Source organism: Aythya fuligula, chromosome 12 (assembly GCF_009819795.1).
Source record: "Aythya fuligula isolate bAytFul2 chromosome 12, bAytFul2.pri, whole genome shotgun sequence".
Lineage (NCBI taxonomy): Eukaryota > Metazoa > Chordata > Aves > Anseriformes > Anatidae > Aythya > Aythya fuligula.
The window spans coordinates 230,170-245,542 of NC_045570.1; the positions used below are offsets into that span (position 1 = coordinate 230,170).

At 34.6% G+C, this 15,373-nt stretch overlaps 1 protein-coding gene across 1 annotated transcript in view; it reads right to left on the reverse strand.

Moving 5' to 3' along the window:
* Positions 1 to 15,373, reverse strand: part of DPY19L3 (dpy-19 like C-mannosyltransferase 3) — a 34,377-nt gene continuing 19,004 nt past the window's right edge. The window contains exons 16-20 of the mRNA XM_032195601.1: positions 14,977 to 15,033; positions 10,384 to 10,466; positions 3,888 to 4,020; positions 2,935 to 3,093; positions 1 to 2,332 (exon numbers count right to left, since the gene is read on the reverse strand). Of these exons, the coding sequence (XP_032051492.1) occupies positions 2,171 to 2,332; positions 2,935 to 3,093; positions 3,888 to 4,020; positions 10,384 to 10,466; positions 14,977 to 15,033 (594 nt within the window). The 3' untranslated portion in view covers positions 1 to 2,170. The remainder of the gene's footprint in view (positions 2,333 to 2,934; positions 3,094 to 3,887; positions 4,021 to 10,383; positions 10,467 to 14,976; positions 15,034 to 15,373) is intronic.

Below are 15,373 nucleotides of genomic sequence, written 5' to 3' on the forward strand. Positions count from 1 at the left end.
AAATCACACGCTGTGTTTTTGAAGAAAAAAGTCTACTTAAAATAATTGTTATAGCCTGGACTTCTAGTCAGAGCTGTTACCTACAAATAAATTGTGAAAATCTTGGGGTACCACTGGATCTTGGAATCTCTCATAAGAAAGTTACTGCACCTTTAAAGAAAGATAAAACCACATTTTAAAATAAGACAGTACAGCCTAAATACACTTTACCTTACATTTGCTTGTTTTCAATTACTGTAAGGCACTTATTGAGGAATTCACTGACCCATGCTTTCAGCAAGAACAGGCGTGCATCATTACAAGTCTAATTAAAGTTTTAATACTGATTAAAGTGTTTTATTATTGTATTATGTTAAACTGCAGTGGTCTCCAACCTCATTAAGAGATACAGGATAGAATTTACTCAGGAGTTTCAGTTGCACAGTTTAACAGTCTAGCTACTGTCAATGTTTGATTTAAATACAGTCTGATTAAAGCATGCTTTCTTTTTGTGTTACCATGGAAGTATAGAAGCATGTTGAACACTGTTAATGAGTATTTACTGAATATAAAATTGTTTGAGCATGTGACATAACCATCTCCATCTCTTCAGTAATTTACCTTAGTACAACTGAAAAGGGAAAACATTTAAATCATTTGGCATTGGAACACAGGCTAGTTTTGGAAGCTAATCTTATTACACATCTTGATTAAATTAAATGTGGAATTTGCTATCAGTAGCACTTTAAGTTTCCCATCATTAGAAATTAATTGCAGTGGTAATTATTATAACAGAGTTATTTGCACAGGCCACGAACACTCTTATAGGTGTTCAAATGTTAATTCAACTAGAGATGCTTAATTATTACAGTTCTGTTTTTCATAAGAAACAAATGATCCCAGTGGATGTCTAATTAAAGTTGGAGTACTGTTAGACTTTTAATCAGACTTAATCTCTAATTTCAATATAAAACCAAAGCAGCCCTAAAACACAGTAAAAGTGACATATTATCTACTGAGCATTTACAAAGTCAATACAATCCACGAAATTCTAGCCTGGTAAAAAGACAAAGACTACAAACAAATCACAAATTCACAGGATTGAGGACTGCTTTCACGCAATCTTCCAAACCAATTTAAAAAAATTGTGGTATCTTAGGCTAAAGAGCAAGGATACAGTGATTTTTGTAATAAAATAAAAGGCCTTGTGACTGGAATAATGTAAAGCAAAGCTCTAATACCCAAACATATTTAAATACTTAAGGTTCCTGTCAATTTTAGGGGTGAATGTTTCTTCTGTAAGGTTGGCAGTGTTCAGTTTTGGTATCTTACTTTTGGAATTCATGTGGGGAGAAAATCGCTCCCCTATAGTTCATAAACTACATACAGAAAATAATGCAAGAGTCCAAGCTGAGAAATTCGTGTTTTGTTTGTCCTGAGCATTCTACAAGGATATTTTACAAGGATACATGCAACATGTATCAGGCATGCTCCAACCTTAACTCTCACTAGAAATAGGTAACACTCCATCGTTATATGCATAATGTTATAAAACAGTATGTTTCTTTATCACTAAAAATGCAGGACAACGATTAAAGTTTTATTCTTTAAACTTGTTTGCTGATTCTGCAATCACACCCACAAGCTTAGAAACTCGTATCCACATACATTCCCAATGAATTCAAAAAAGAGGCACTGAAAGAGCATAAGGATCTGTCAAAATAGATCACATTGTAAGATTAAACCCTATTTTTTTAATTAAAGATTCACAAAGATAACACATACTCAGTATAGAAGTAGCATGGCCTACTTTCATTGCATTTCTGTAACTTTATAGTAAAAATCCAAAACGGTGAGCAGAACTTCATAGGCTAGCTATTCTGCAGTGGTCATGCCGGCTGCTCATTTTGTGCGTCTTTCAGCTGGTTACAACTTGAAAACAATTTCACAGGTATTTCAAAGGTCAGATTTTATAATCAATATGGTCCCAGTTAGCATTTATGAATCATTGACAATTCTGGCAACATCAAGAATGTTATCAAAACTAAAACTGTCTTAAAACAAAAAATCAAACAAGAAACCATCAATGTAAAATGTCTCACAAACATGAAATGTTTGTAAACTTCTGTATTTTCTAATGTGGGTTCTGCCATTAAAAAAAATAATGAACTTGAAGCCATTGTTGGAAATGTTATTTATACTTAGCAAGTTTGTAAACATGGAATGTTTTGTTTTGAAACACTCTAATGAAGCGTAAAGTATAAGAAGGCAGATTTTTTTTAATTTCCTCACAGAAGCGAGGATACAAGGAAGGCTTCAAATCAGGTTCACTCTCTCCCAAACCATCCATGATCTGTAATGAAATTGAACAGCTTTATGAAGATTTATAAAATAACAAGAAACTGAAAACAACCTTGGTGATACAATCAGGGTTAGACTGGCCAGATTTGTTAACAGTGACTGTGTGAAACAAGTGAGAGGAAGAAAGTAACATGAAACCAGTAAGATTTACAGTATCATTGTTTCTCAAAATGCTAACTTGTCAGTGGCAAATATCTGCTTTGGGTTATGTGGTCTGCTACGGTTCCATGTTAGCTCTAGAAATGTTTGACAATTGTACTTGCACAACAGAGTAATACAACTGCTCACTTTCCCTGAGGGAACCAAAGCTATGAAGTGATTTACCCTGTGAAAGGGAGCATTATTTGTGTTCTGTTAATCTGATGCTCAGCACAAGTGATTGCTTATTTTGCATAGGTTGAATTCCATCAAATACTATTAAAAGCAAGGAGGGTTCAATTTGGCAATTTTGAGAATGTCTAAAAGCTCCATTAGGTTTTACTTGCTACACTTATGATGAATTGGAAATAACCGAAACTACTCCAAATCCTAGCTGAGCTTCAACAAGAAGCTAAGCAAAATATTTTCTGTATAAATATTGTATGAAATACTTACATGACCATTAGCTGTATCAAGCAGGTCACGTAACCTACAGCCTCTACTGTGTCTTCTTTCATAGCAAATACTGTCTTCTAGGATCACATAGTCTGTGCCAAAGGATTGCAGTATTCTGTAAACATCTTCAGGAGATCTCTTGGCATAGATCTGATAAATCTATAATAAAAGAAAACTGAGTCATAAGGTAAGTGCATAATCACTACCTATTTGTTTGCTCTTTCATGATTCTGTTATTTTGAACCAGAGGAAGAAATGAGATTGATAATCCACATGATAGGTATTTCAAAAACAAACAAACAAAAAAAACAAATGAACAAACAAACAAACAAACAAAAAAAACCAACAAAACCAACAACCCATCTTTATTCAGTATCCATTTACAGTCTCTACAAGATGGTATGCATACTGTAATGCACAACAGTGCTGCTGCTGGCTATGGAACTGAAAGATACTGCTGCTGTTTTCAGAAAGGCCTTGGTAGATGCCTGTAAAACTTTCAGAATGTCTAAACTATAGGAAAGGATAGTTTAAAACAATCCCCCCTGTGTAGAGTTTCTCAAGGTAATTTCTATATAAAATTTCTATATAAAATGTCATGTGCTGTTATATCTGGGAACTCAAGGGCAAATCAGAAAGTGCTCCATGTGAGTGGTCCAACTGGGCAGCAGGATCTGTAAATGGCAACAGTACCTAACAGTTTGTTCAGAACAAGCCTGAGCATCTAGTTCAGTTATTCAGACATACCAGCTGTCAGAAGTGACTTAGCAGATGCCCAAAGCACTGAGTTTCACAAATGGAATTATATTCTGGAACTGTATCTGAAAGTAAGTTAGAGCAATGCATAAGCACATGATGTCACTTGCACTATGCCATTAGAGATTGTACGTGTTTTCCTGAATGGAGCCAGCGACATGAATAGGAATTAGCTTAAGCAATTGCAATACTCTTACCTGTTTTGTTCTCTCTCTCAGATGTTTATCCTCATAATGTGGATGATTAGTTAACGTCCGTCCAGTGCACAGTTTGACTCCTGCTAATAGCTGCATGCTTCCAGCAAACACTGCTGTGTTTGGAGTGTTTGACCTAAACAAATGTTGATAAGTCTGAGGAAGTCTCTGTGGGGGTATTTTTGCATCACTTGTTACAGATCCAATGGAATGAAAAACATTTTTGTGTCTTCATTATTCAGGGACCAAACTGTTAAGCAACCATGTTTTTTCTCAAATATGAGGCCTTAAAGTCCAATATTTCCTTTAATGATGTACACTTGAAAGTGTACAATAAATCTCAATAATAAATACATACTCTGGAACTGTAAATAACAAATGCATTATGAGGAAACTTAGGGAAAACATGATCCTGAAAATGTTAACTAATTCCACATTTCATGTGTTTCTTGGGCTCATAGAACCTCTCACTATTCATAATTTTCTACATCCTAATTATTTTTAAAAAATCAGGAAATTTATTGTGACATACATTTGTATATGATGCAAGGTATTCTACATAAAGCAGATAATCTGAATGCAAAAACTTGTTCCTGGTATTCATATGGAATGAAAATTTTGCTGTGTCACACACATCAATCTTCCTATTCCAGCAATTGTGGGAGAGAAGTTATGAGGAAAGTCACCCTAGTTGCAAAAAGCATGGTTCCTGTTGCAGGATCAGGGGGATGCAGCGTGGAGGAAGAGGTCAGACAGAAATACTATGGATTATTGATACAGTGATCTCATCTGAAAATCAAAACCAATGCCTAGAATTGTTACCTAAATAAGTCCTGGTGTTTTGGGATTGTTTAAACACCTCCCCAGGAAAGCACTGTTTTGCCCATACTCCCCCTACAAGTTTAGAACCTAAATATATTAAGACACAGTAGAAGAAAAGTGTTAAATATGCCAGGCAAGAGAGGCTACTATAATTTAAGGCTAATAAAAGTGGTGATAGTATGCCAATTGCTTAACTGGTTTCCAGCCCTTAGTGGGTATATAACTAAGGGATGTTCTAGGAAGAGATTAAAACAACAGAAAGAAGCATACACTAAGCCAATTAATTTTAAATTGAGGAAACATGAATAGATGCCTAAAATTCAAATGCATGCATGCATGGCACCTATGGTAGTCAAAGAAGTGTGACACTTCAGGGTGTGCTTAGGGAGCCTTTTGAAATTGCAGCTACAAACTCAGTCATCTTTATGCTCAATGATAGGCTTGAAAATGTTGAGACAAGTATTAGCTTTTAGTATTGCTTTGCAAGAGATTATGCTTATCAATGAATTAATAACTACAAACCCTTCCTACAAATTCTTGCATTGTTATGTTGATCTCATTTGGGACGGGCAGAGATATGATAATAATGATATGATAATTTAATATGATAATTTAACTTTACTGATTTACTAGTTCTTCAGTAGCTTCACTTGGAATTCTGCAAATATTTTATCTCCTTTAAAATTTCTTTTACTTAAAACATTGAAAGTCATTAGGCGTCATGAAGTAAATGTTTTATTAAAATAAATCAATTCATCTTAGAATATTATGTAAATGGTACTGACAGGCTGTCAGCTAGGATTCACTGTTTCATCTGCAAGAAGCACAGTTCTTTAGACTAAGCTGAAAACACATGGACTAGGTTCACATGGGAACTTCAGAGAGCTTAAGACACCTGAATAGAAAATGATGATTCTGAACGCTTTCAATATGTCTGTGTTACTGTGCGAAGTCTGTTTCAGTTCCAGATTAGTTCAAGTTTTATAGCTCAGCAATACTTATCTCCTGACTTGGCCTCATCCAGGCAATTTGGCACCTCTGATTCCTGAAGTGCCCAAGAGCAAACTTGCATAATCAAACTTTTTTTTTAAAAAACAAAACAAAACAAACACAACTAACTCATAAGCAAACAAAAGCAGCCTACAGCCTCTTTTCTTACAAAAGAAATCTTCAGGAAATGGCGACAGTTTCCTTTTTTCATTATTCACTGGTTAAAATGCTTGTCCAAAATGTAGAAGATGCACAAGGCTCAATTCCTGTTTCTAAGAGTAATACCTCTTGCCCAGGAGGGGTGAAATACAGCTCAGTGCATTCTTTATTTATTGGGCGTAAAGAGCTTTGACCATTTTCCCTCCTGCTGTATTTTAAAAGCAATCCAATGATCTTCTCTTGGTTTCCAAAAAATTGGCTTACAGGCCTTGGTCCTGGATGGAATTGGGAACAAGGTATTCCAGGTGAAGGTAGATGTTTCCCCAAGACTCAGATTTACGTGTCTGAAGACCTACATGTACCACTGCCCATATTTTACCCGGGCCAGCTCCAACAGTTCCCAGGCCAACAACCAGTGTGACCTTCATGTGATTCTAAGCTCTAGTTATATCTCAAAGAATTTTAACTGGTAGTTGCTACTGAGCTTTTATCTTCTGAAACAACCACTAGACGGGGACATGACAATTAACTAATATTTTTCAGGTACAGGGTAATTTCTACATTTCATGCAAGCATCCCTCTCTAATACTTGTTACCTACGTCAGTCACTAAATGCTGTGGTCTGTATCCAAGGCAGCAAATGTGCTTCAAACCACTGAATGACACTTCTCTATTATAGAAAAATGAAGCAATTTTTACAAATGTCTGAACAAATTAAGTATAAAATGAAAGGATAATTTGTTTCCATAGCTTTCCGCCAAGCTCCATACCACACTGCCCAACCTGCAAACAATTTATTCTGTATGAAATGTCACTAAATAATGACAAGGACTTAAAGGTCAAACTGATTTACATTATGTAATTTAAATGTCATTTCAAGCAGACTTGATGGCATTTTGAACAAATAATTTCATTTATTTTTGAAGCTCTAAGCCTTCAACAAGTTAATTACAGCTCAACTAACGCATAAACTAACCACTACAGTATAACGCGTGAAGCTTTTCTTTACCTAAATTTAAGAATGTAGAGAATTATGTAAATACTAAAGAATAACTCATTAAAAAGAAAAGGGCTTCACAGGAATTACAGGTCTATGCTCAACTTGCACAGACTCTAAAAGTTGTAGTAATTCTTTCTGTTAATAAGCTGCTACAGAATTATTGCAAGTTTGTTTTAAGGAAGCCCTAATGAAATGGCAAATGTTGTAATCACAGTTATATCATTATAAAGAAAAACAGCTATTTCTATTTACTGAAAGTAAACTCAGTAGTCAGCTTTCAAAGGTATAAAATAGGCAAATCTCAGATTATTCCTTTCTTAGCACTTGGGTGCACTTGGGTGTGAGATGAATAAAAAAAGCAAAGGGACTTGAGAAAAGGAAATTCTGAAAAGAGCTTCTCAATCATGCCAATCCAGAATCTTCTTTGTCTTGAAAACAAAGGCCTTTTAATTGCAGAATGCTCTACTAAAATATAGCTGAAACTGGTAGGCAGTAAAACATATGCAATGAGACTACCATGGTTTTCCCTCTCCTCTCATTTGGAAAGATAGAAAATAACAGAAGATGACAGCCACAAAGAAAGAGCAACAAGATGCATTTTTGTTAGTTCCAGCCTCAATTTCTTGCATGCACATATTGTTCACATAAAGGAGTGCACCTACACTGCTGGAATAAACATCATTCTCAGGCACTACCAAGTTTGTGCCTGAATTTTACAGGCAAATCAGAGCCAATAGCAAAGGATACGCCCAAGAATTTCAGGAAAGAGTAATTTAAACAAGTGTAATATTGCCCTTAAAGTCTGGAATATGTGTTGATTTCAGTATGATTACCCTTGAAAATCAGGTAAGTCAGAGTGAAGAGTTAAAATTTATAGCGGGCTTGAAATTAAAATATAACTGTTAATACAAATTACTGGATAAAATAACTCCTATCAAATCATGGGCATTCTATTTTTGTACCCTTAGCTGCACTTTCAAAATTTGGGGGGGTCTCTACTAAAATAAAATTTGCCTGATTGATACCCATGTCTGAATCAAATCCATTTGACACACAACTAAGCTCTGCCAAATCTTAGTCTCAGTTAACTTCCCCTCTATTTTGGCTGTTGTCTGAGATTTCTTAAATTAACAAAACAAAAACAAACAAACAAACCACCTTTCCTATGATTTTTATTAACTGTTGATAAAATATGCCACAGTTCTAGACAGCTTTCCCCCTTAAAGGCAGAAGACATTGCTTCTTAAACACTTACCAGAAGAAAACAGAGTAGGGAAGTTCACGCTACTCATTTGCTCATTCTACTGATACTCTTTCCCATCTCACAAATGAGCAAGTTGTTCCTGTTGTCTTAGGGAGAAAGACCAAAACTAAGAATTTTAATATACCTCCCATCTGGGAACAATGCTATGAACTATCCCTGTGTTACTGGTAGGACCTCCTTGACCTCTTTTTTTTCTTTACTAACTAGAAAAATGAGGTGGAGGGTAGGAAACAACAAGACTGGGATATGCAAGCTCATTATGTCAAAAATTGTGCTCTAGAATAGATGCAGTCCGATACTATGCAGGCACTTTATTTTAAAGATATAAACCAGTATATCTTCCTGAAAACGTTATGCTAATGTTAGTAAGGGAAGGAGTTAATACACCTGAGACCCTTCGTAGTGGACAGACTAACAGTTGGCTATGATTCAGACTATATATTTGTATATTTGGCCAAGTTAGTATGCATTTAGATCTAAGCAGATCAAGAGATGTGGAGAGACTAAAACACAGATGAGTTATTCCTAATTCAATGCTATACGTGACAAATTAGAGCACCTTATGCTGAGTTTTAGTAATGAATGATTAGTTCCTGATACCAGCCTTGACAGATCATTAATTGTAGCAGAGTTATCAAGTGTCAGTATCATAAAATACTCTTCTTAGGCATCAAAACTTAAGAAAATCAGTCCCACTTTTAGAAACTTACCATTATTTTTTGTTGGCTTGTATTTAAGTCACTAATAATTAACTCCGCTTTGTATGAATAATATGTCTAAACAAAATAAATCCCAAATAGAAAATTTACCTCTAATTGTCTGTCATAACATGAAAAGAGGACAAGCACCGGTTTAGCATTTTCAGCACTAAGAACATATGAAAAATTATTTGCATTGGATCAAGTCAAATCCAGTTCATGACTGGGAATAACTCCACATGCATATTTTATGTATAAATCTATATGTAACTCCATATATTGTACACAGGAGACCTGAACTATCAGACATTTACCATCTTTTAATAAAACAGAAGTGCTAAATTGAACTGGCTGGTAAACAATAGTCACAATAATGTGTCAATATGGCTGCAGAGATTCTAAATGATGGAAAAAACATGGTCTGCTTTCAAAATAAGTCAGGGAAGGCTTGTAATGCATTTTACTTCTGAATTACTCCTTCTGGTTTATGGATTAAAAATACACGATGATGGAGTACAAATATGCTGCTATGGGTAGAATGGGCTGGGTGACTGGCTTCCCTGAAATTCACTGCATATGAAAACACGATAGAGGGTTTCAAGGAAATACTAGGTCAGTGCTAAATGTAATAGGTCTAGAATAGTCTCCTCCAGACCATGAAACTGATTTTGAAAAATGTTCCAAATAAATAAAAATCCCAGGACTATCTCTATATTAACCTGAACTTAATCTGGAAGATTTCGGTGGTTAACTGTATGTTAATAGAATATATCTCTTAAATTCACAATCCTCCAGAGAATGTCCTATTTGGCCCTTTTTATCAGATCTTCTACTTGGAGTGTTCTAAACTGTTTTAATCAAAAAAGTACTTTCCTATACTTTGTGAGAAAGCAGAAGTGATGAGTTGGGGCTGAAATGATTCTCACACTCTTGAAACAGACTTTGTACTTGTGTTTAGCCTTGTCAAGTTCAATTACAAATATTTTATTTACAGTTTGGTACATATTCATTCTAGTAAGTAATTCTACTATTTTAAAGGTCAAGAAACATACTGTAGGGTACAGCTTTCCTGGCCCTACAACTGTACATGCCAGTTTTTTACAATTATAAACATTCTATTTTTTTCTTAAAGAAAATGGAAAGGGTGTGGGAATGGGTGGAGGACTGGGAAATCAAAAGAAAATTGTTTCAATACAAAGAACTACTAATGTAAAGAGGTAGACATGGTATGATGGAAGAAGCTTGACACCTCCAAAATGACTCTTTCAGTTGGGAAAACTGTGTGCTTACAGGAGCAAATGGAATCAACAGCTTTCCTGGCACACATGCAGTACAGTAGCATGGTACTGAACCAGAAAACAAAAGCAGACTGGGGCGCCTTCACCTATTGCTGTCCACCACAGCTGTTAATATGCTAACCTCTAAATACCCCATTCATCTGAAACTATCTCTGTGGGTCACCAGAGATCACTCATGACCTGTGACAAATAAAACAGAGGACTATAACTAAGAACATTAGATTTACATAAATAGCATTTAACTTAAATAGAGAAAAAATCCTCTTACTTAATCCAATTCATCAGCTCCACAGTGTCTGGGTCATAGAATTCTCTCAGCTCTGACAGTTCATCCATTATTCCTGGCCAGAACTACAGTGAAAAGAAAATAAACTGAAGACAGAATGAAGAAAACAACTTCTGGATGTTTAATTATTTCCTCTCAGTTGGTAATTGATCTCATCCAGCTCATTGATTGCAAGAGTTAAGCATATCTACCCTTATGAAGGATGTGTGACTGTTATTATGACATAAACACACAGTTTCAAAGTTATAGATACGTAGCACTTGCTAGATGACCAAAAGGAACTTAATAACATGCTGTGGTAACCTTCAGGAACTTTTCTCAGAGCTCTGGAAAACTCTCACTGGAGCGAGTGGTTCTGGTGAGAGGTTTTCAGAACTGTTATAGTTTAAGATCAATTTGTATCTTGATACTTGTGGGAAACCACAAGTTGTCACCAGATGTGATTGTTGTGCATTGTATCTGCTTTACACGAGCCATTTCCTTTCCCTGGACTATAGAATGAATAGGAATATTTTAAGTTATTTCTTGACAGGGCAAGCTTTAAGAAAAAAGATCAAGAAAAAGAGTCATCATGTAACAGTTCACTACACAACAGGCAAGCCATTAAATAATGTCAATGACTACAGGAGAAGGAAAGGCACCAGAACCTGACAATAACGTTAGAAAAGCAACTTACGACTAAATGCAAAGAGGTAGGAGATATGTATCAGAAGTTAAAATCATTACATGTGCTATGGATGCCTTTAATGGCATTTCAGAAGTTTGAATTAAGAGAATCACTAAAGAAAAAAAGGAGAGTACTAGTGAATAGTAACTTCCCATCTGGGGAAAACGTTTCAAAACTTACTGAAGACAGTACATAAATCAAAGTTGGAGGAAGGAAATGAGAAGGACTGAAACAGATTTTTGAAAGCTGACCAAAAAAAAGAAACAACCAACCCACCAAACTAACAGAACAGAGATTTATTTGAAGGGTTTCTTGTTCAAGCTAGAGAATATTCAAGGGCAAAAGGGAGCAGTTAAGAAACATGATGACAGTGTTAATGACTAACTGATAGTTTTACATCTGTCTTTACTACAGAGGACATTGTGGTGAAACCTATTCCAGACCTGTTTGCTTAGATAATAAGCATTGCTGGCTTGCAAAGTGAAATGTCACTGGGAAAAAGTATACGAAAAACCTCTTGATGATCTAAAAAAACATAAATCATCCAATTTAGATAATTTCCATCCAAGGGTTCATGAGGAATTTGAATGTGATGCTGCTGAGGTACTTAGCAAAAATATGCATTCTTTTACTACAAGTGTATTTATGTAGGAGGGCTGGTGAGCAGGAGATACAGTTGGGTCAATTAAGATACTTATTAGCATAACTGTTAATTTGATACATTTGTTAAAGTAATACTGACTGGTAGATTGAGAAACGTCTAAAAGACAGTTGTGGCAGAAACACAGCCTTAGTAGTGTTTTGGAAAGTACTACAGTATTGTAACGTATTTCCGTTCTTCTGAAGATCTCCCAAGAGATTGGTAAATAAATTAAGCAGTTGTGAAATGAGACTTTAGAATCTAATAACAGAACAAAAATTCCTTTCTTCACTGCTGAACTATCCCAGGTAGCCAAATGTTTTGAAAGCTTGGAATGCCAATTGCTTGGAGTCCCTTCAGACTGGAGACAGAAGGAAAAGGACTCTGCTTTGAGTCTAGATTATGCTGCAAACCTGCCATGCAATGGATATACACCTTGAGGATATACACTTGGCAATTTAAACTCAATGCTTGTGGTAAGAACTCGGGAATTTTTAAAAGCTTGTAGGTTTCCTCACATAAAATCTTTTATTTCTATCTAGAAAGCCTAGACTTTAAATAATTATCCCAGCCATAAATTTGGAGGTACTGAACAGGTCACTGAGGTTCCTAGCAGTTCAGAACTTTTCAAATACAAGGCTAATAATTTTGAATTCAAAAAGTTTAAGTATTAATTATTTGGCCTCTTAGTGTAAAGCAGAAACTACCATATTATAAATACATACTGTTGGCCAAAGAATGAAAAATAGCAATCTTCTTAGGAACTGAATTAAATATTATGAATCAAAATAAATGTATTTTCTTTTGTCATTTCTTCTCCAGACTTTCACATTCACAAACTTTAGGTGTAAAGAATAAATACATACAGTACATACAAGGAGTTCTTCAGCCAAAGACAGCTCAGATCATTAGTATATGTTGAGCTATGAGCTCAAACAAATGTATGTATACCTTTGGAGTAAAAGGACTTGGACATGATAAAGATAAAAATAAAGTTTAAGAAACTGGATAAATCAACAGTTTAGTAGCAAAGCAAAATCAAGATTATTTGCCAGAAACACTAACTGCAAACTTGCTGAAGCTCAGGAACCAATTTCCAGTACCAACAATTTATTTAGGAATGACTGACATGCAAACACAATTTGATGGGTATTACTCTGTTGAGAAGTTAAATGCAGCGGACACTGATACAACCAAAATCTGTCTATAAAAATATGAAGTGAAATACGGAGAATATTTAGTACTGCTGCATTATATCCACGTGTTTACCTGTGACACAGCTAAAGAACGCACAGAGATATTACAGTACTTTTACATGAAGCCTGAAAGACAGCTAGCATTTTAGCTGAATCTGTATCTAAATAAATTATTGTTCAAGTGATGTATTTGGGACTCTGGTAACCACAAGCCTCAAAAGAGGCTTTCATTAGCTTATTTAGGATTAGGTTAATAATCCCATAAAACTCCTATTTTGAGAAATGGCACTGAAGGGCTCTTCTGACAAATGTATGTATAGCAGGTAACGTAGTACAAATTTACAGACACTACTAGCACAAGAAAACAAGCTGTGATGGCCAGTTAAACTTTGTGGTGAATATGTAGGATATCTGTGCATCTGAGAAGTTACTGTGCATGAACAGATTAATTCTTAACTGGAAAGGAGAAAGATGAGTAAGTCTCTTATCAAATACTCCTTGCTCCATCAGTTTTCATGTAAAGGTTCTGGAAGAATAATAAATAAATACTTTCTCAAAGAACTGATGGATAGTTTCTGGATCACTCTCTCTAAGAATTTTTATTCCAGTCATTGACAGGGAATCTGGTGACAAGTTTTACCTGTCAGCTAGGCTTCTTTCCTGAAAGCTCACTATTAGTGTTTTGTTTTTTTTTTTTCCCCACAAAGCACAAATATATCATATATTCCTCTGTACTTGAAAGAAATGACTTTTGAAAGAAAAAAATACTAGGTTGATGTATATTTTTATTCCCACTGAGCACTTCTGAAAAATTTAATTTTTAATGTCAATAAAAATGATTTCCTATATTTAGAAGAAACACAAAAAATAAGGCTTGTCAGGCAGACTGAGCACAACTACAACTGATCTAAAGCATATGAAAATCATTGATTTTTGTTGACTTCAGAATTGAATCTGACAGATTCAGGAACTTTGTATCTCCTCATGGAGAGTAGGAGGAAAAGTATTTCAGGCTAATCTGTCACATTAAGTCATTAGAATGTTATGCTCTTAGCATCACCCGTGTCAAAAGAAATGGCATTATTTTGATTATTTTCAGAGATGATAAAAAGGGAAAACATGATAGAAAACTTCCTTCTCAGCTAGCACACCAATGAAAAAAATCCTAGAAAATCCTCTAGCAGAGTAACAGGAAAATTTAAGTAGAATTCATCAGTGTAACTTTGCTAAATAAAGTTTTTCCTTTTTTTTTTTTTTTCCGACTTTTTGTTTCATTTTATTAAAGCGGAGGAGCAAAGAACATACTTCTGGAGTGAACTCATAGCAACTTTCTTAACTGTTACGCTTTACTACTACCTTTTTAACTTTAATAATGCAAATTCACCTGGAGTTTCTCTGAAGGTAATTATTTAACAGAAATAGTCTCATCTCATACTAGGTCTTGCAGAAAAAATGTCTGCAACCAAGTGCCTTCTGACTTTTTTTCTTTGCAAATGCAGATTAAAAGGATGATATGCCCATTAATTTTATGATATAATTCTCACTGCTGTGACAGACTGACAGACTAATAAACTTGTAAAAGTTATTATTTTAGCCTGTTATTTATGTTTTTTTGGTCTGTTCTGTATTTTAAAATGTCAGAGGAGGCACTGCAGTAGAGAATGTTTTGATTATTTCTACTCCTACATCATCATACAATTTAACAATCTGCATCTTATCTGCATACTATCTGCAACTTAGTTAAAATCAAAACAAAGTTCCAGAAAGTAAGGCATATAAATCATACCTGCTAATTTATGCATATAAATGCAGTCAAACATTTGTACCTATGAACAATCCTTTGGATCAAATGAGTAATGTAGTATCTTATGAATAATGTAATATATTATAATGTAATATCTTATGAATATATTATAATGTATTATAATGTAATATCTTATGAATAAAGGTGTACACACTTTTTTTTTAAAAAACTTTCTATGCAATTATGTACAGACAACATCTCCTTAGTAAAAAATGAAAATCCCATGCAATTAATAAAGGCCAAAACACTGAGAGAGAAAAATACTTACCTTATATGAAATGTATAGCAATGTAATTATTGGTATGGAATATTTAATCATTTGTGTCTAAAAGAAATCCCAAAAAAAATAGTTATTCTGATGATACATCTTTTTTATACTTAATTTTCAATATATTGATATATATTACATGCTTATGTGGTAGAATTTACACGTTTTGAATTTTAAGTTCATATTCTCATTTTGTTTTAAAGTAAGGCCCTTATACTTCTACCACAAAATGATGGATTTATATCTCTTTAATCGATCTTCTACCAAGATAAAACACTGTACAATTGAGTTTAACAGACTCTAAAGTTCTCTTCAGACTGCTGCTTTCTTATTATTAAGACTTTTTTTTAGTAAAATTGTAGTTATTTTTCACAGCTACATCAATAGTGCCATCTAG